The sequence below is a fragment of the Sceloporus occidentalis genome, unplaced genomic scaffold (assembly GCF_023333645.1).
Source record: "Sceloporus occidentalis isolate IW3139 unplaced genomic scaffold, rSceOcc1.0.p SCAF_24, whole genome shotgun sequence".
Taxonomy (NCBI): domain Eukaryota; kingdom Metazoa; phylum Chordata; class Lepidosauria; order Squamata; family Phrynosomatidae; genus Sceloporus; species Sceloporus occidentalis.
The window spans coordinates 8,360,293-8,382,733 of NW_028317004.1; the positions used below are offsets into that span (position 1 = coordinate 8,360,293).

Here is a 22,441-nt window from a genome sequence, read left to right on the forward strand (position 1 = left end):
TTATTAACTGAAAGTTCAACAATTCACTAACATGCTTTCTATTCTTTTAGCAGGTGGAAAAACAATTGACTGTTGGCATTTCTTCAAAATTAATAATAATAAAAGAATAATTCACAGGACAATGACCCTTTAGAATGATGCGCTGTTTCCTACTTCACAACGTAATGTATGCTTATCATTACATTCTTGTTACGATTATTAATTTACGTAAAAAATATTGAAACTTTTCTTTTAAAAAAAAATACATTCTAGACTTAAGATTCTAAGCTGTAACCTTACTAATATAAATATAACACAACTTACCCTGCATCTCTCAAAAGGTCAAGGAAAGCATGGAACTTATTGAAGGACTTCTCAATGCTGTCCAGGACACCTTCATCTTCCAAGAGCGTAGGTGTTGGCGGCCGTGTTTGAAGGGCATCAGAAAGAGTCTGATTAATCTGCCTTAATCGAGTGTTTTCTAATTCCAACTAAAACAACATATTAATAAATGAAAATTTTTAAAAATGTCACTTTGAAGATTTCAAATTTGGTAAATATAGTGTTCTGGACAACTTTAGAGCAGAAGAAAGCTGTATCTCATATTATAGACCCAAAACATACATGAAATAGTCTCCAATGTAAAGCTATATTGTTTAAGTAGTTTTGTTACTACATATAAAATTTCCCGTAATAATCAATTTTTTCACTCTATTGCCTGGTAATCGAATTTTAAGACTTCTGGCAGTAATTCTGTGTCTGACACAGACAGGAAATAATCAACTGCTCTACACAAACATCATTATGCTAATATCATTTATCTCCAAAAGCATAAAAAGAAAAGTAATAATAGTAATAATAAAAAATAGATCACCTCCATTATTCTCTCATCAGCTTTCAATCTTGTTTTTATCTCCTCATTCAACCTTAGTTGGCATTCTTTCAATTCCACCTGCCAGAAACCAGACCAATAATGATAAAAAGTTGCAAAGACGCAAAGTTAAGTGCTGCACCATCTGTCATTTTATTCTTTCCTCTGAAAACATCACCACATAAAAACACAGGACCTTCGAGGAGTCTTTTTCAGGTTCTATGCCAATGGTCTATTAGTGCCTGCCTCTGTGTCCTATCGCAATTAAGTATTTTAAATAAGATACAATTTTGCACAATTAAAGAATACATTTGTGGAAGGGTTTGGGCACCTGGCAGTACTTGGTTTCTAGTGGTGCGTTTACTTACAAAACTGGTACATACGGAGTAGGTCCAACAGAACCTCTAAAGGGCACACAGTTTAAGATACGGAACATCCCTTAAATGGAGTCAAGGTTAATAATAATATAAAGGAGAGAATATCATTCTATGGCTATGGTTTCATTGTTAGATGTCATTATGGAACTGTTAACATTACCACCTTTTAACGACTAACTCTTGTCTAACCTAGTGGCTAATAAAGTATCTCCTTTTTCTCAGAATTAGTGGAATTTGTGTGTTCTTGATAATGTCTATGTGCTGCAGACACATAAAGCACCCAAAGGGTGACTGAACATAGAATAGGAAGGCATCTGCAATAATTTTGCATCTCCAATAAAGCATTTCACATTCTCAAACTACACTTCAGTATTCAGAATGCTTTAAAGCCCTTAAGCCTTTCATTATTATTATCTTTTATTTATATAGCGCCAACAACTTACACAGCGCTTAATCCAATACATATATTCAAGGGGTATGACAAGACGAGAATTGACAGACTAAGACAAACTGATACATTGAAGAGAGCCCTGATCCAGATCTTTTGGAATATTATTAAAATGTATATTGACAGGTAAAATGTTAGTAACTATGTTAACAAATATGCATGGAAAACACTATTATCCGGTGCCAAGAACTGCAGATATAGTGTATATTTTGTTTAGTTCATAGCAACAAAAATTCAATATATTTGCTGGATTTCAAAATGGGATCACATTAGCAGTGTGAATAATAATATATTATATATTCACTCAAATGCCACATTCCCTGTAAATCATGTTTTATTAGATCTGTATTATATACCTGTAAAAGTCTGTAGTTTTGGGGAAAGCTTTTATGAAGGGATTCACCAAGCTCTTTATTTAAGCCACCCAAAGAGCTATCAGTTTCTTCACTTTCCGAGGTTTCACTGTCCATCACAATCTTTACAGAGGTGCCTGTCTTGGTGCAAACATCAAACAGTTACACGCTTATCTCTACACACATCTCTCTCTAATCATTTCCATTTATTATTTATTTTCGGATTTTCCAAGAATGCTAATTAACCTTCTGAACTGCACACGATGGGTTCAGGTCCGTTTTTGGGAAAGTAAAGAAAACCTTTGCCTCCTGTGAACTTGTACTGTAACTGTAATAAAGTCAAAGGCTGCTGATGTGTAAGGGGTAAAGGTAAGCGTGCGCCGGCTGCGAAATGTATCGCTGGGTGACAGAACTCCGTCTGCAGGATAATTCCTGATTAATGCAACTTTTAAAAAGCACAACCCAAGCATATTTACTACTGATAACACTAGATGACAAAACATGCATAGCTAAAGCAAGGTACATAGGTGTAAAAGGGAATTTGTTTAACCCTTTTTATGGTACCTGCACTAGACTCCATTGGAAGTGTGATTACATGAAAACAATTAAAGATGTTATATGTTAATACATTAATATAAGAATACAAGGGCATGGATTTATTCTAAAGGATTGGAAATAGCTACAATATAATGGTGTGTAAAAGAAGGAAATGGTTAAAAAAATAAAAAATATATATATTTAAAAAAAAGATTTAAGCTAAATACTAAAAAGTAACTATTTATTCTATAGAATAGACTAAAAGGAGCTACAACATAAGAAAAAGAGAGGAAACACCACGAGATACAGACACCGATAGGAAATAAAAGCTCCGATAAGGAACTATTATCTACTGGGGTTAAAGAAGTCGCATGCTACATGAAAACAAATGTTCCTTCACCCCGATGTGTGTCTCGACAAGCAGTACTGCCCTCCAGTGGAAATATCATTTGGAAATTCTTTACAATAAGGGCTAGGTCCATGCTGTGCAGACCACATTAATAGTCATTAAGTATGGTTACCATATCACCCCAAACAAGATATGTCTGTCACCTGATCGCTCCTGAAAAAAGTTGAATTTTTTATTAGCTTTCAAAACATGTATCCGATTTAGCTATGTATGGGATTCACTATGCGATTCGCTAGGGTCACATTGCTAGTTGGTAATGGGCTATATGAAAGCTAGAGTACATGATTGGCTATTTAATCAGTCGTGTAGCAATCTATTGGGAAGTATTTTTAAGCTTTATACAATTGTATGATGATATCATAATCAATATAGTTTAGATTTGTTCTGAGTACAGTGAATCAAATTAACACCCCTTCCCTAGAATGGTTTCTAAATATAACAACACAGACATTAGTTTTGAAAAGCTTTAATGCTGGAGTATTAAATTGTATCTTTTTTAAACGAAAAAAAATATTTACAATAGTTTTATCTTTTGCCTCTCTACTCCTGGTTTTTAAAACCTGATTCAGTATATGGACACGTTTATCACGTAATTCAAAGCAGCTGGTCTGTCATTATGACATTTACTTAGGACCTTCATCAACTACATCTTTTATAGGGTTTATTGGGGATGAAGTGAGAAGCATTATATCAATGCATTAGCTATACATTAGGAGAGCCAATCATTCACTTTTATCTGTGAAAAGGGCCACGTCGACAATGTATTATGAGGGACTATCCAACCCAGGGATCGATTCGCTAAATCAGTGAGCTTGCAGCAAATTCACACAAGTTTTCCAAAGGCCAGCTAGAAAATTCACTAAAGCCAACACACATTTGAAGTTGAAAATAAATCACACACAATGCATTTACACCTGACTACAAGAAAGTCAACTTCATGCGAGCTGGAGATAAAATACATTAACTAAAGTTTCAGGAGAAAGCCTGCAAGTTTTCATTTCACTCACATGCCCTTGCCTGAAACTCGCAAATATTAAGCCTCAGGCCCTCACAAACAACCTGCATATTAGTGACGATACAAGTCGCTTTGCAGGGCTTAGCATGTAAAGACATGCAATCTCAGTCAAGTTTAGTAAATTGTGTTAACCCTTAATTAGATTGACAATTAAACTTCATAGACCCGAGAGTTTTAACTGTAAGACGTTGGCCCTTCATAATACATTCTTAAAGAGTCTTTAACTTGGACGCTGAAATCCAAAGACTGGAAACGCTCAGACCTACATTAGCTTTTCTGCCAGTTACTTTTGATTGGGTGTTTCAGCCTCGCCAAAATTATATTTCCTTTCCTACTACAAATCTATTTTAATTAATCATTTTTCTTTCCTACAACACCGGCTATATAAAAATAAAATGATAAAGTGGACACCTACTGGCAGGCCCGGACTGGCCGGATTGACTTAGGGGCTGATGGAGCTGCAGCTCCAGGCCCCTACCTTAAAATAGGCCCAGTCAGGACCGAACTGACTGGGCCTATGCGGGCCGGTCCTGACTGGGCCTATTTTAAAGGTAGGGGCCCGGAGCTGCAGCTCCATCAGCCCCTAAGTCAGTCCGGCCCTGCCGCGGGCCCGGTCGCAGTTGCTGCTTGCTCCGGCAACAAGGTAAGTAGGGTGAGGGAGGGGGGTGCAGTGAGAAGGGGCAGAGGGGGGTTAGATAGTGAGAAATGGGGAGAGGGGATAGATAGGGAGATAGGGGTACATATTGAGAAGTGGGGAAGGGGGTACATAGTGAAAAGGGGGAACATAGTGAGAAGGGGCAGATAAGATGGGGAGACGGGGTAGTGTGAATGCGTATGAGAATGAATGAATAAATGTGTGGATGAATTGTGTGAATGCGTATGACAATTAATGAATTCATGTGTGGATGAATTGCTTGAATGATTTGTGAGACAGCATTAATGAATGTGTTAATGATTTGTGTGAATGAGTGAGTAAATGCAAAGATGGTACATGAAGGGTGGGCTTTAACAATAAATAAATAAATAAAAATGGGCTGCTCAGGCTTAAATGCCCGGGCCTATTTTTTGTCCCAGTCCGGGCCTGCCTACTGGGGCCCACAGCCCTCTCTTCTAAGAATACATTAGACCTTAGCGTTTTAAAGTTATTACATTAACTAATGTGCATGTCAACTAGCCACATATTAACTACAAGTCCAATGTATGTTTAGCGCTATCTAGCCTCTCTTATTCATTTTTGAATGCTAACAGAAGTCTTAAAAATGTGATGCTGCCTTAATATATTACACCCCGATCAGAGTTCTATATGCAAGAAGTTATATATCAAAATAAAACATGGCAGACACCTTTGCCTTGACATAAACTGTTCAACCGCAGTACATTTTTGTTCTAGGGCAGGGGTGTCCAACCTGTGGCCCTCCAGCTGCGGCAGGACTACATCTCCCATAATGCTCTTTCAGCTAAGGGGCTGGCTGACTACATCCCCCATAGACACCCCTGTTCTAGGGCATCTTTGAAATAGAATTTGACAACAGACAATAGCTATTCAGCCCATCTAGTCTGCCCATTTTTTTTTTGTTTCATCAGATTCCACACAGCCCTATCCCTATCCCATGCATGTTTCAATTCCCTTACTGTGCAAAAAACTCTACCACTTGTGCTGGAAGGCTGTTCCACTTATCTACCACTTGTTCTGACCCCCTACTATTAGATGTTGTGCCTGCCATAGTTCCCAAAAAAGAAAAGCAACACTCTATGACAATATAAAGATCTGTCTCCAATGCTCCCAGGAATTTTGACATTTTAGGTTCACTGGATTGGTCATATAATTAATTTAAGATCTGGTTACCACCTTATTTATGGCAATAGCGAGTGTAGAAATCCCATTATTGTGTACATGTATGCAAGTCACTAGATGACGATGGCAACCTTATTGTTGGATATTTATCCAGTTTGTATAAGTGTGGTTTTAATTTATCTTTTTGGATATCAATGTATTACAGTGGTCATTACATTTTGTAAATTACGCATTGATGAATTTTTGTAAGCTTTCTTTTTAGCGAGACAATTAAAAGTTAAATTGTATCTTTACTGATGTTTTATAGGGAGTCCAAACATTTTCCACTTTGACTGTACTGTAAATCTATATTTCATTTTGTCAATGCTAATTAAGACTTCTCCTCAACAAACTTTAATTAATCAGAGTGTCTGTCTGAGTGATTAGGACAGTGCCATTCTATTGTTTAGCACAGGCAGTATGATAAAGACCCAATGTGCTTGTGTAATAGATTTTGCATAGACAATCATGTTAGAACACATACAAATGGCCAATATGCAGCCGTCTGAAAACATGATATTATGCAAAATGAAAACAGGATAATATTCTTGAAAACTTATTTTTAATTTGATTTAAGTAATATTATCAGTACTGCATGTCAATTTTTACCTGTGATGGAGAATATAGATTCTTTTCTGGAGAATTTTCCCTAGGAAGGAAAACAAAAATTAGTTTACTAATTTTGACATTTAAGTGCAATGAATCATTGGACAACGCAAAACATTATATAGGGCTAGAGACCCTCTTGTGGCTGACGTAAGGAGGCCACATGCTCTACCTGTGTCTGCTTGCCCTCTCTGCCGTTCTCCATGGGAGGAAACCTTTACTTCCAGGAGGCTTTGGTTCTGGGGCATACAGCTCCTTGGATGCTCCTTGTCCTGCAGACACCAAGTGTCTTTTATTTGGAAGCCCTGCAAAGAGGTTTGTTAAAATTTTAAAACAAACAACATATCACACGGCTATAAAGAAAAAAATTATAATGAACGGGTTATATTTAGTGACTATTACTTAATAGGAAGATGATTACAAATGCATGGTAAAATCATTTAACCTCAAAACCCTTACAACTAGTTCTATCCTGGTTTCTACAACATAACAATAGTGGTGTTTTTGTATATTTTAAAGGAAAAAAAAAATAAAAAATCCCCTGATACTTATTTGTAATTTTGGGATTACACAGCTGTTTTAAAAAGATCAAAACACAGCATAAACTGAGGGATGAAAGTACATTGAGAACAGACAGAAAGTCTGAAGATCCCACATCAAAATCTCAGTAAATTACACAAACACTTTGGCTTGTTTTTTTCTTATGTGGGATTTCATGTCCACATCAAGTAAATGGAAAACATGTCCATTTTATATTTGTCCTGGAGACAATCTGTCACTTTCCCAAAACCTAGTTGAGGGAGACATCCCATGTATGCAGGAGGTCTCTCGGTACCTCTCTAGAGAAGATGGGAGAGGTGGTCTCAGAATCGAGTGGTCAAGGCCAGTAGCACTGAGGGCTGCAACTAGCTGCGTACTTAAATTGCACTATGCTATACACCACTAACCCAACCTTAAGATCAAAAGTTCAAAATACCCTAAATAAAATTGTAATGCGTAGACCCTTAAACAATCAGGAGCATTTTAGAATTCAGTTTTAACAGGATTAAGCAACATACTCCACTTACCCGAGTATCGCCAAATTACTGTAGCAACATTGCAAATAAAAAAAATAAAACATTTACAGAACTGCACTTCAATGGAAACAAAGTCAGATAACACTTTACGTATATATTTGTTAGATATACATACATATTCCTTATAATACAGAATACTGCATTGTCAGGAAAAGTAGGAGATCTCTACAGATTTGTCCATACAGCACATAAGTGTAATAATCTAGAAACTAATGAATTTTGATTTCATATTTTAACAAAAAGACAAAATAAAAAATGCCAAACCAGGGGTTTAGTTGTATTTATATTTAAGAAAGGAGACATGTTAATACTGGGGCTGTGGGACAGTATTTTGTAATTCATGTCTGTTACCCCTTGGAAACAGACACAGAAGCAGAAAGAAAAATTTACAGTGGTCACCCCAAACCAGCAGCTCTTCAAAGAATACCCCCGTCAGCAAGGGCTACTTACTAAACGAATGACAACTGTTGGGTTTATGGTTCCTACTTTGGGAACAATGTGGCATTTTCAGAGAGTTTGCATGTTATTTTAATACATACATAGTGATTACAGAGCATAAATATACAATACATTGTATAAAGCCCATTGGCAATAAGAATGAATAATATGCTAAATAGTTAAAATACTGCCCTACCAATGCGGAGCGTGTTTCTTCCTTTGCGTCCATGCCGCAGACTGACCGACCTACATTTACGTCTCACGTTAGATCCATCCTTTGGAGATGGGGATGAAAACCATTTGTACTGGTAAACAAAACAAAAAAACAAAAACTCCTAATGAATAAAACAAAAAATAAAAGTCTTTAAAGTAAAAAAAAAAAAAAGCATGTGTCACAACAATCACAATTCAAGAGAAGGAATCAAATAGCTGCATAACGTAAAGATCTATGTCCAATCTGGTAGAGTGATGGGAGAGCATCAAATATTTACACTTATTGTGGCAACATTGCCATATTTTACTGCTTACTAAATGTTATTGATGGTGTCTGGATCATGGTTAACCCCCGCCCCCCATTCACCAAATTCCTAATTTGAAACAAATCATTTTTGGGTGTTTCCACTGCATTTAGTTGGGCATGTTTGTGCTCATATAACTTCGTATACCGTAAAGGCATACTGGTGAGGGATTAGCAAAAGTGATTTACAAAACTAACCAATTGGTGAAAAAAAATAAAAGTGCATTAATTATTCCACATTTCAAAAAACTTGAACTGGCAATAGTTGCTCCTTTAACCCCTTCGTGACAAAGGCTGATTTTACTTTTTGTACCCTTTGTGACAATGGCCGTTTTAACATTTCTGCGCTGCTCGTGTTTAGCTGTAATTTTCTTCTTTCCCGTTTACTGAACCCACACACATTAGATATTGTTTTTTTCAGGACAAGAAGGGCTTTCTTTAGATGACATTGTTTTGATTGTATCATATTATTTACTATTAAAAAAAGTATAAAATATGGTGAAAAATTTTGAAAAAAATGACTGTTTCTAACTTTTAGTTGAAAAATCTTTTACTCATCTATAAAAGGTAATAAAAAAACCTGCTAAATAGATTCTACTATTTGTCCTGAGTTTAGAAATACCCAATGTTTTTATGTTTTTTTGCTTTTTTCTACACATTATGGGGCAAAAAGTACAGGTAGCGTTTTGCTATTTCAAAGCCATTTTTTCCAAATCTGGTAATTCTTCCCCCCATGTGCCATTTCGGGTATCTTTGAAGCCGGTCAATGCAATTTACCCCATCAAATCATATATTTTTGAAAACTAGACAGCCCAGGGTATTCCAAATGCTGGTATTTTAACCCTTTCCAAGCACTTATTCTACCATCAGCCTTTGTCAAACTTTATGGTAGTAATTTTTTTGCATTTGTTTTTTCATACACATTTTACTTTAGGTATGAATAAACAGGTTCTGGTATATGTCACTATCAAAAAACACCCCAATATGTGTTTAGCAACATCTCCTGAGTACAGCGATACCTCACATGAATGATTTTGCCTGGCTGTTTGGGGGCAAAAGGGCCACATTTGGGGCATGCACATTTTTCAATGTTGAACTTTGGCATTTGGGGATCCACTGCCCATGCCCTATTTGGTACATCTTTGAGCCGGGCCATTTCAGTGTGCCCAATAAAGCCATATATTTTTGAAAACTAGACACCCCAGGGTATTTTAAATGCTGGTATTTTAACTCTTTGCATGCACACATTTTACCACCAGCATTTTTTCAAAGTTTGCAGTAGTATTTTTGTGTGTGTATTTTTCCCACACACACCTACTTTATGTATGAATTTACAGCTCCTGGTATATGCCGCTGTCACACGACACCCCAATATGTGTTCAGCAACATCTCCTGAGTACAGTGATACCCCACATGCATGGGTTTGTCATTTTTGGGGGAAACTAAAAGGCCACATTTGGTACGTGTGCATTTTTCTAATTGGAAATTAGATGTGTGGCCATCCTTCCCCCCGTGTTAATTGGGACCTTGTTGAACCCGGCCAATTCAATTTACCCCATCAAATCATACATTTTTTAAAAGTAGACACCCCATGGGCATTTAATATGCCAGTATTTTAACTCTTTCCATGCGAGAATTGTTTTAAGATAATATGCTAATTTTAGGACTTGCTCACAAAAATATATTTTTTATATATATATATATATATATTTTTTTTGCCTTTTTTTTAATTTTTTTAACATTTTTTTTCAACTTGAAGGTTCCCCTGATAGTGACATCAGTGGGAAATTATTTTTACATTTTACTGGTTTTTTACTATTTTTTTTCTAATTATTATTAATTTTATTTTATTTTTAATTTATTTTTTCTAATCACACTGATTAGAAAGCTGAGCTCCATTGACTTGCATGGTTGAATGCAGTACCTATATTCAACCTGCAAGTGGAGCCAGAGTTCTCTAGAGGGTCTGGAGACCGTCTAGCGAACTTTTTAGACTTTGTTTTTCTTTATTGAATTTTCCCGGACCGCCGCCATCTTGCAGATGGCGAAGATCACCGGCAGCTGCGGCTGTGACCGCTCTCCGGAGCGGTCACAGTCCATCCCCAGGTAAGTGTTTGGTGTCGCTGGATGCCTCCTGATCGAGGCATTCCAGCGACACCATTTAAGTTTAGGAGGCGATCGTTACAAACGCTTTTACTTTTACAAAGTATGGCGGATGTTGAGGCCCCGGGGAGGGGCCAGAGATGGCCCCTTTGTGCCGATAATGGCGTTGCTGAATGCCTCGAGGTCGAGGCATTACAGCAACGCCGTTTCGGTGCAGAAAGCAAAAATAGATCGCTTTCTGCACCCGTTTAATGACGTGCCGGTCCTGGCACGTCATTTGTCGTTATCGACATGAATTTCCGTGACGTGCCCGGACCGGCAATTGTCGTCAAGGGGTTAAACAAATTATTAAAATGTTTGCTAAACAAAGTAGCCCTGTTTTGTTTTTTTAATTAAAACTTCCAGTAGCTATAGATTTTTGTAAATCACTGTAATGGTTTTGGCGATTAGTTTAGTATAGACTAAAAGTCGACGTCACAAAAGCTGGGATCGGTGGATCTGCCCTGAAGTCGTCATCTTCTCCTCACTTCACCCTTACAAAGGCTGCATGAACCAATCAACAGCGATAAAACAACTTTATATAGGATATTTGATAATACATTAGGGGAAAAATAATCCCGCAGATTACAAAATCAGGAAGTTAAAATGTGTGTAATACCTAAATTGGGTTTATAATCCCCACATCCTGTTTGGTTTAAACCATGTGTTCATACAGTGTATAGAGCTGTAAAATGTATGATATGAGAATATGACAGATCTATCTTAAAGTCCCATGTTATAATAAAATTGTTTTATGGGGGGGGGGGGGGGAACACCTTTCAAAAAACTTCCTAAACAATGGTAAAATAGAATTTCAAATTGAGACCTTTTTGAATGCAGACTTGGTAGAGGAGCTAAATATAAATGGCAAATAGAGGAAATTAAAATCCAATGTGTGAAGGGCTTGTAATGGCACAAAGCAAGTGTACTGAGAGCTTGGTAGATCACTGGAACAGCCTCCCATCATAAGTCTTAGAGGTTAATACAGTGAGGGAATTTAAACACGAATGGGATAGGTATAAAGTTATCCTTAATCAAAGACAAAACCGCAGACTGATTAAGATCTGAGTCTCTATATCAGGAACAAGTCGGCGTACTAGATGGGCCGAACACTCCTTATCTGCCGTCAAATTCTATGTTTGTATATTGCATATGACTGTAGGTATATTGCCAGGAACGTACAAGCACCAGTTCACCAAAGCATCCTGTCCATCTCCTGCTCGCACGCATTCTTCCTTTTATAGTATTATGAAAGCGACATGCCCGAGAACACGAAACCTTGGCCAAAACCTTTACTAATCCCCACAGATCAGGTTTCTGAATATAATCTCTGTAAAAACACAGTTCACCCTTTCCCCTTGTTACATGAGAACATCTAATAATTGTAACAATCATTTTGCTCAAAAGAAGTACAAAAAACATATTTTGCTCTGACTTTTGAAGCCGAGATCCAAAAAGCTAGAAATCAAAGAGCAAGATGAAATCCAAAGAAAACATACTTTTTCAGTTTTGGTAATATTGTGTTCCAAACTGTCTTAGAACATCATAATATTTTTTTTTAATTTTAATAAAATAAAAAAAATGGTACATACATGCACACATACTTTTAAGGAAACATTGTGTTTTTAAACACCAATTACTTTTACTTTACCGTTTTTTTTTGTTATAATATACAAATTAAAAAAAAAATCTAATTTTATATTAAATACATGAATGTCTTCAGAAGCATGTGCATTTGTTTCTGCATATGAAGATCTATATAAAGTACCATGCTAAAGTTTTAGGCAGGTGTGAAAAAAAACGATATAGAAATGCTAATAGTTTATTCTTATTTATCAAAATGCAAAGTGAGAAAAAGAGAGACGAACATTATCATTATTTGTTGATTTATATAGCGCCATCAATAGTGATAAAGTTGTTTACGACGAAATAGTGATCCATGTGATAATGGAATTAAACATACACATGTTAATACCGTAAATCTGATATCCATAGTCACTTTGTAAGTCTTCGATTAAAAGTTTTAACAAAGTTGATTATTGTGTTGGGGGCTCTAGAGCTTAGAGGCTCATTTGAATTCTGAGCGTGGCATTTTGGGATTTATTCTCTAAACAGTGGTTCGTAGGCAAGAAGATTATTACTTATTACTATAACATTATGCGGGTCCGACTCTACTGCAGGAGAAGTTATCCGAGGGTCGGCCTTGAACGTACATTAGTGAATAAACCCAGTAGCAGTTAACAGAAATGGCACCAGGGCCCTGAAGTTATGTTTCGGCTGATGTGATAGAGACAAAAGGTAGAGATTCCAAAAACTCTCCCATAATGCTCTTTCAGCTAAGGGGCTGGCTAAGGAGTATGGGAGATTTAGTCTTGCAGCAGCTGGAGGGCCACAGGTTGGACGCCCCTGCCTTAGGTATTAAAAGCTTGGTTATAAACAAGATAATTGTTTCAAATTGGCAATTATGTTCTATTTTTCCTTTCTAATGCAGTCAATAGCTGGACCTGTGTCACAGGTCCATTCATTTTATTATATAAAGAAGCTGGAAAGCATACCTCTGAATGTACATCATGGGAATTCATGAGCACTCTCTCAGTAATAGTCTTGAGCAGTGAATGATCTGAGGAAAACAAAGACTCAAAAATTAGTTTTTCTTTAACCCCTTAAGGACCAGGCTGTTTTACCTTTTGTACCATTGGGACCGAGGCTGTTTTAACACTTTTGCGCTGTTCGTGTTTAGATGTAATTTTCTCTTCACTCATTTAGTGAACCCACACAAATATGTTGTTTTTTCAGGACAAGAAGGGCTTTCTTCAGATACCATTGTTTTAATCATATTAATTTCCCATAAAAAAAAAATAAAAAATTATGAAAAATGTAAAAATAAAAAAATAAAAAAAAAAACAAAAAAAAAACAACCCTTTTTTCTGACTTTTACCCCAAAAATCTTTTACTCATCCAAAAAAGCTAATGAAAAAACCTACTAAATATATTCTACTATTTGTCCTGAGTTTAGAAATACCCAATGTTTTTATGTTTTTTTGCATTTTTCTGCACGTTATGGAGCATTAAGTACAAGTAGCGTTTTGCTATTTCAAAACCATTTTTTCCAAATCTGGAAATTCTTCCCCCCATGTGCCATTTCGGGTATCTTTGAAGCCGACCAATGCAATTTACCCCATCAAATCATATATTTTTGAAAACTAGACACCCCAAGGTATTTCAAATGCTAGAATTTTAACTCTTTCCATGCACTAATTCTACCACTAGTCTTTGTCAAACTTTGTGGTAGTAAATTATTTTGTGTTTTGTATCGCTAAAATTGCTCTTCAGGTATGGATTTACAGCTCCTGGTATACATCACTTTCTAACGACAACCCCAATATGTGTTCAGCAACATCTCCTGAGTACAGTCATACCCCCCATGCATGGGTTTGTCGGGTTGTTTGGGAGGTAAAACGCCACATTTAGGAAGTGCACATTTTTTAACTTGGAACTTTTACAAGAATGTCCTAATAGGACCATGTTTGAAGCCGGCTAATTCAATTTACCCCATCAAACCATATATTTTTGAAAACAAGACACCCCAAGGTATTTCAAATGCTAGTATTTTAACCCTTTCCATGCATGAGATTCTACCACCAGCCTTTGCCACACTGGTTTTTTTGGTATTTTTTTTTTATGTCACTTTTTTTATATGTCACTATCAAACAACACCCTAATATGTGTTCAGGAACATCTCCCGAGTTCAGTCATACCCCACATGTATGGGTTTGTCTGGTGTTTGGGGTTAAAATGCCACATTTTGGAAGTGCGCTTTTTTCCCCCATTTCGGTCAGTCTGTGCCTATGCCCTATCTTTGAGCCCGGCCACTCCAATTTACCCCATCAAACCATTCATTTTTTTAAATTAGACACCCCTTGGGTATTTGAAATGCTTTTATTTAAATTTTTCCATGTCAGGATTTTTGGGAAGATACAGCGCTAATTTAGCACTTGCTCATAATAATAAACTTTATTTTTTTATTTTACTCTTTTTGGACTTTTTTTTTTACATTTTGCTGGAACTGGATAGTTCCTCTAAAGCATAATAATTTTTAAATGTTACCATGTTTTTTTTAAGCTTTTTCTTTTTTTTTTTAAATATTTTTACTAATCACATAGTGATTAGAAAGCTGGGCTCCATTGACTTGTATGGTTGAATGCAATATCTGGAGACCGTCTAGCGAACTTTTTCAACTTTATTATTTTTTTTCCCAGGCTGCCGCCATCTTGCGGATGGCGAAGACTGCGTGCAGCTGCGGCCGCTCTCCGGAGCGGTCACAGCCCGCCCTGGGGTAAGTATTTGGTGTCGCTGGATGCCTCCTGATCGAGGCATTCCAGCGACACCATTGAAGTTTAGGAGGTGATCGTTGATCGCCTCCTAAACGCTTTTAAAACGGGAGTCCGCCGCCATACAATGTATGGCGGATGTTGACGCCCCGGGGAGGGGCCAGACATGGCCCATCATGCCGATCTCAGTTTTGCTGAATGCCTCGACATCGAGGCATTACAGCAACACCGGTTAAGCTTAGAAAGTGATCGTTGATCACTTTCTAAGCTTGTTTAAGTCTCATGACGTATCAGGCACGTCATAGGTCATTAAGTGACCGTTTTGCATGACGTGCCTGACCCGGCAATGGACGTTAAGGGGTTAATCAAAACAAAAACATACACCGAGGGGGGAAAGTAAAGCAGCACAAAGCCCAGAGTGACAAGTCTACATTGGTTTTAACCTACATTTGGTAAAAATGCAGACATGATGTAGTCTCCCCACCAAAGGTCAGCAATAGACTGTAACTTCCAACAGTTCTACATTTCACTCAATGCAAGCATGTCTGCGATGGAGCAAGAAAAGGTAGCCAGTCTTGAAAGTCTGTTTAATTTAACATTAAGTAGAAACATGGCAGTAAAAATGTGCATTGTCATGAAATTGTTCATTTTCTGAATGTTGTTAAAAAAATGTTTGGGTTTGGATTATTAGGTACTTTCTCACCAATCTATCCCTCTTCCCAGATAAAGTGTTTAAAATGGACCACCCAACTGAATGACCTCTGTGTATAAGTATTAGAAGTAGGGCCATAAAGTAAGATTTTTTAGCAGATTCCCAAGGACACCTCATGAATCTCAGGATCTATCCCAGGTCCAGGGCAACCTTACCAACTAACACAGGACCGCTGGGAGTTGCAAAATTAAATCAAGGAAACACAGATTGCACTGCATATTGTGTGTGATGATGTCTGTGCCAGTTCCAAGGGCTTTAGGATGATATAGTTATTTACATTTGATAAAGACCACCAGTTTGCACCAGTTTGGGACATAAGAATCCTGCTGTCCAACTGAAATCATACAATTTGACAGCAGATAAGAACCATTCAGAACATCTAGTCTGCCCATTTTTCCTGATGTAGAGACTCAGACCTTAATCACTCGTTGGTCTTTTCTTAGAATCAGCATAGCCATATGCCTAACCCATGCATGTTTAAATTCCTGCACTGTATTAGCCTCAAGGACTTCTGCTGGGAAGCTGTTCCATTTATCTACCACCCACTCAGTAAAGTAAAAAACTGTAAAACATGCTTTATGTGTGTGTGTATGGAGTAATAATGGGGCCCCCGCATTTTTTGTAAAGCCTTTGGAGATACATAGGCTGCAGCCGCAGCTCCACTGTCCATGATCCCAGACTACGAAATATGATCACCAAAGACATTATTAAAACTTTTTTGCTTAACGCTATAGTCTACACTCTAGGCTACAAAGCATCGTCAGACCTGGAAAACATTCCAGTTTGGCCATCAGAAATATCTGAGCAACCGACAAAAGGAGCAGCATTTAGGAACCAAATAGGATATTTTTATTCTATAAGAAACCTAAAAATAAATGCATGTATATATATATGTTTATTATATAACACAACTGTATAGCGACAGAATCCTTGTAAACGCATTGTTAACACAGAAAACATTCCATACCAATGAAAGGGTTCCTTCTCACATCCAGTATCACGAGAGTCGTGTTTGTACGGAAAGCATTAAGCAAAGATTGAGCACCATCGCTGGAAATGCCACATTGGCGCAGATCTAGGGCTATAAATAGAGTAATAGAGGAAACAAAATGTACAATTACACCAATGTTGTAAATAAACCATACATAGGAACTATTTATTTCAGTGATGTTATTGCAAAACAACCAGCATGGTAATATAGATTATTGTTTTCCCATGTCCTATAAAAAGAGGAAATGGCCAATGTAATTAACACGAATCAGATATAAGAAGCAGGGCAAAAATGAAAATTGTGTTTTATGCGATGAGCACATGGAACAATAATTCTCAGAAATGTATTAGCCATTATGGACGTGCTAGACTGCACAGGGCATCCAGGAGTGCTAAATGCAAGAAGCAATTCAAGCGTATCTTTACATTCCTCTAAATCAACCAAATATTTTAAACATAAATTGTCTACATGTCACAATTAGAGCTCTAAAGCTGTTTCTAGGATCTATTCAATTCAATTAAGTACACAAAACCTCCATTCATCTTTGCTGCTTAGTCTACAGAATCCAGAGGTAGGGTGGGGAGTGCTCAAGGTCAAGAATGGAATCTATTAATAGGTTAATGGCATTTATTCCAACACCAATATGATGATGTACAAATAGGGCAATAAACCAGTTATGGTCCAGATGCCATTCACAGAACTTAAATCTGCCCCTTAACTGCAATGGACCTTGTAAAGTGTTTTTTTTGTATCTCTCCTGTGAATACCATAAACACATCGACACAAATGGTTTGATTAAAGAAAATTGTCTAATGCGAATAGTGTTATTTCCATATTTTAAGATCAATTTAGATTTTATTTTTAAATGCCGTCAACCAGGCAATATTATCATACAGTAGTAATCCATAAACAAATAAAGATAGTGTTTTGTTGTTGTGGTTTTAATTGTTCTGTTGGTGTTTGAACATACCTTTCAGCCAGAGATCCTCAGCAAGCACTTCTGCTAAAGCCATAGCCCCATGGTCACCGAGGAGCGCGTTGCAGTTCAGAGTGATACGTCTCAGTCCAGCCATACAGTCAAGATCGGGTCTTCTATATCTCAGGCTCTCAGCCCACGTCTCGCTGTGCCTCCTGGTGGCCTGATGCTGAGGAAATTAAAAAAAAAAAAAAAACACTTAAAAAAACAAAAAAAATAAAATAAAAAATAAAATCACAAAATATGCATTAAAACCATCAGACTATGTCCAAATGACTGTGAGAAACTACCACTGAGATTTATATAGAACGAATATTTATTGCAAAATAGCATAGACAATGTGGCTAGCTATTTAAAAAAAAAAAATAAAAAGAAATAGACTTTTTATTGTTTACTCATTGATCAAGAAGTAATTGGTTTGGTTATAAAATAAAAGTCGTTTTCCCCACACACTTGCCAAGGATGCATCTATTCTGTATTGGTATTGGTCTGCTCCAGGGGTAACATTAAGGGCCACAAATAGGCCGTATCTGTGTATAATTGCCTGAAAACAAGCAGTTTAATGAGTTTTCAATTGAGCTGCCTCTTAATATGATGGGATATAAAAAAAAACAAAAAAAAACCAAAACATTGATCCACTCAAAGTAACATAAACAAAGTAACAAGTAACATAAAATGTTATTTCACAGAGGGAACGCATTGCCAGCTATCTATGTAGCCGAGACAAAATGTGACAAATTAACATGTCTAATTCTGCAGTTGCCGTTTTCATCCACACTATAACATTGTAGTGATATCAACTGCACTTGCACTTAAGTTAAAGTATATATGTGTCCAGTGGAGGGAGCTCTCCGTTTAACGGTATACAAGTGTCCACGAGATGGAACTCAAACCATAGTACACAGAGCTTTCCAGGCAACCATACAAAAGTGGCCAGCTAAAGGATCTCTACAAGTAGAAAAAGCCATCTAGGAGGGATCAGATTCTGAAGCTACTGCATATTAGCAAAGCTGCAAAGAAGTGACAGAAGGACTACATTCAGGATTAACACTGCTCCACAATGAGTAAATCATTTGTAATTTAGTGCCTATGGATATGACGATGGTTATATACATGGACCAAACCCGTCTGCGTTTGGCATAATTTACACTCCAGCCATTCGGATTACTCCTCCAGAGTGGTAAACATTTTAAGCGACAGCATTACCTAATTCAGGCATTTCAATCTGTACACGCTACTCAAGGTAAATAGAATGATGTGTACCACTCGCACAACTGGAAACATACCTTGATAATATTAGCAATACATTCAGCGCCACGCCAAGTCAAGCCGCATCCAGTGAAGTCGAGTGTCTTTAACGTTGGTGAATTCCTCACACTTTTAGAAATTACTAAAAATGAGCACAGAATAGTCCCGGCTTAATAATAATAAAATTATGACACAATAACCACAACAATGAAACTGTAATAGAAATGATAATTATAACATAACAAACAATGTTGAGTTGAACCAGGACCAAATCAACAGGTCTCGTAAATATTCTTCGCAGTTTAGTAAATAAAGACAAATGCTATATGAAATATATAGATATATATCAGATGCGAACGCATGGCTCTCTTTTAGTCGGATGTCTCCTTCAGAAGTTAATTCACAAGCTGAAGCTTGAAAAAAGGAGAATACATGGAACAGCTGACTGTGGGAGGCATTTTAGAATCAAAAATACAATTTTAAATTTATACTCTTCTAATTGCCATGGAAACCAGGGAAACAGAAGAAAGGAACACTCAAAATAAATGCAGCAAGTCACTGGGGGAAATACTGCTGGGAAATGAGTCACTATCTCCAGCCTTTGGATAAATCGACACAGGTTTACAATCTCATTTCAATTGATCATCAAAAAATAGCAATACATGAAAATATTCAGATAACGACTTTATATAAACGGTATTTATTTGCACAGCACTAAGCTTTACAAAATAATACTTGCGGAATACCAGGGGACTTGTCAGTCATCTACTTTCTACAAAAAAACTGTCTGAGGAACTTAAGGCAGCTTGCATATGTTGCCTTGGCAGACCTTAGGGCTGTTGTATTGTATGTTCTCACCAAGTGGAGCTTTGATTCTTGGGCCTAACTAGTCATTTGTGAATAGAACCTACAAACCATCACCTTTCATCTAGAAAAGTATTGTGTGTTTGTGTTGTTATGCTTGTAGCTCAGCCACTTCAGTCCAAATCTACACTATACCTAGAGTCTGAAATTCACTAGCGTGTACATAAATTGGATTATTATAACTAAAAAAGTAAGAAAATACACTCCGTTACAAAATAAACAAAATATGTCACATGTTGTTGTGACCATCTTTTACGTAAGGAAAGAAAATAAGTAAAGATTTGGATAATTTGTGAGGATCTTACTTTCGAGTCCTTCATCGCCACAAGAACAGTAGGGTAGGGACAAGCTTTCCAAGGAGGAGGAGGCAGCCAAGCCCTGTAACAAGAAACACAACATGTGGCTACTTCATAGTCATAGAGATGAGGCATCAAACGTGGCTAATCATGTAACCCACACAGTTCTAACATTGTATGTAGCCTAGCAGGAGTACAGAAAACAACAGATTTCGGAGACCATGAGGACTATGGTTGCAATTATGTACATGATGCAGATGCAGCACACTAAATATAGTAGTATTAAAGGGTTAAATCAACAACCTTTAACCCCTTCGTGACAAAGGCTGATTTTACTTTTTGTACCCTTCGTGACAATGGCCGTTTTAACATATCTGCGCTGCTCGTGTTTAGCTGTAATTTTCTTCTTTCCCGTTTACTGAACCCACACACATTAGATATTGTTTTTTTCAGGACAAGAAGGGCTTTCTTTAGATGACATTGTTTTGATTGTATCATATTATTTACTATTAAAAAAAGTATAAAATATGGTGAAAAATTTAGAAAAAAATGACTGTTTCTAACTTTTAGTTGAAAAATCTTTTACTCATCTATAAAAGGTAATGAAAAAACCTGCTAAATAGATTCTACTATTTGTCCTGAGTTTAGAAATACCCAATGTTTTTATGTTTTTTTGCTTTTTTCTACACATTATGGGGCAATAAGTACAGGTAGCGTTTTGCTATTTCAAAGCCATTTTTTCAAAATCTGGTAATTCTTCCCCCCATGTGCCATTTCGGGTATCTTTGAAGCCGGCCAATGCAATTTACCCCATCAAGTCATACATTTTTGAAAACTAGACAGCCCAGGGTATTCCAAATGCTAGTATTTTAACCCTTTCCAATCACTAATTCTACCATCAGCCTTTGTCAAACTTTATGGTAGTAATTTTTTTTGCATTTGTTTTTTCACACACATTTTACTTTAGGTATGAATAAACAGGTTCTGGTATATGTCACTATCAAAAAACACCCCAATATGTGTTTAGCAACATCTCCTGAGTACAGCGATACCTCACATGAATGATTTTGCCTGGCTGTTTGGGGGCAAAAGGGCCACATTTGGGGCATGCGCATTTTCAATGTTGAACTTTGGCGTTTGGCGATCAACTGCCCATGCCCTATTCGGTACATCTTTGAGCCGGGCCATTTCAGTATGCCCAATAAAGCCATATATTTTTGAAAACTAGACACCCCAGGGTATTTCAAATGCTAGTATTTTAACTCTTTCCATGCACCATATCTACCACCAGTCTTTGTCAAACTTTGTGGTAGTCATTTTTTTGTATTTGTTTTGTCACACACATTTTACTTCAGGTATGAATTAAAAGGTTCTCGTATATGCCACTATCACAAAACACCCCAATATGTGTTCGGCAACATCTCCTGAGTACAGCGATACCTCACATGAATGATTTTGCCTGGCTGTTTGGGGGCAAAAGGGCCACATTTGGGACATGCGCATTTTTCAATGTTGAACTTTGGCATTTGGGGATCCACTGCCCATGCCATATTTGGTACATCTTTGAGCCGGGCCATTTCAGTATGCCCAACAAAACCATATATTTTTTGAAAACTAGACACACCAGGGTATTTTAAATACTGGTATTTTAACTCTTTGCATGCACACATTTTACGACCAGAATTTTTTCAAAGTTTGCAGTATTTTTTGTGTTTGTGTGTATTTTTCCCCCACACACCTATGTAATGTATGAATTTACAGCTCCTGGTATATGCCGCTGTCACACGACACCCCAATATGTGTTCAGCAACATCTCCTGAGTACAGTGATACCCCACATGCATGGGTTTGTCATTTTTTGGGGGAACTAAAAGGACACATTTGGTACGTGTGCATTTTTCTAATTGGAAATTAGATGTGTGGCCATCCTTCCCCCCCCCGTGTTAATTGGGACATTGTTGAACCCGGCCAATTCAATTTACCCCATCAAATCATGGGCATACAACCATGGGCATTTAATATGCCAATATTTTAACTCTTTCCATGCGAGAATTGTTTTAAGCTAATGTGCTAATTTTAGGACTTGCTCACAAAAATATATTTTTTATATATATATTTTATTTTTTTTGCCTTTTTTTAAAAAAATTAAAAAAAAAAATTTCAACTTGAAGGCTCCCCTGATAGTGACATCAGTAGGAAATTATTTTAACATTTTACGTTTTTTTTTTTACTATTTTTTTCTAAATTATTATTAATTTTATTTTATTTTTTTATTTATTTTTACTAATCACACTGTGATTAGAAAGCTGGGCTCCACTGACTTGCATGGTTGAATGCAGTACCTGTATTCAACCTGCAAGTGGAGCCAGAGTTCTCTAGAGGGTCTGGAGACCGTCTAGCGAACTTTTTCATCTTTATTATT

General features: G+C 36.9%; 1 protein-coding gene across 1 annotated transcript in view; it reads right to left on the reverse strand.

Moving 5' to 3' along the window:
• The window catches only part of LOC149300578 (centrosomal protein of 78 kDa-like), a 30,941-nt gene that overhangs the window by 6,422 nt on the left and 2,078 nt on the right, over positions 1 to 22,441 (reverse strand). The window contains exons 3-12 of the mRNA XM_089485051.1: positions 20,030 to 20,102; positions 18,899 to 19,002; positions 17,607 to 17,781; positions 16,613 to 16,726; positions 13,158 to 13,222; positions 8,140 to 8,248; positions 6,602 to 6,734; positions 6,433 to 6,472; positions 2,032 to 2,169; positions 304 to 470 (exon numbers count right to left, since the gene is read on the reverse strand). Coding sequence (XP_089341177.1) covers positions 304 to 470; positions 2,032 to 2,169; positions 6,433 to 6,472; positions 6,602 to 6,734; positions 8,140 to 8,248; positions 13,158 to 13,222; positions 16,613 to 16,726; positions 17,607 to 17,781; positions 18,899 to 19,002; positions 20,030 to 20,102 — 1,118 coding nt within the window. The remainder of the gene's footprint in view (positions 1 to 303; positions 471 to 2,031; positions 2,170 to 6,432; positions 6,473 to 6,601; positions 6,735 to 8,139; positions 8,249 to 13,157; positions 13,223 to 16,612; positions 16,727 to 17,606; positions 17,782 to 18,898; positions 19,003 to 20,029; positions 20,103 to 22,441) is intronic.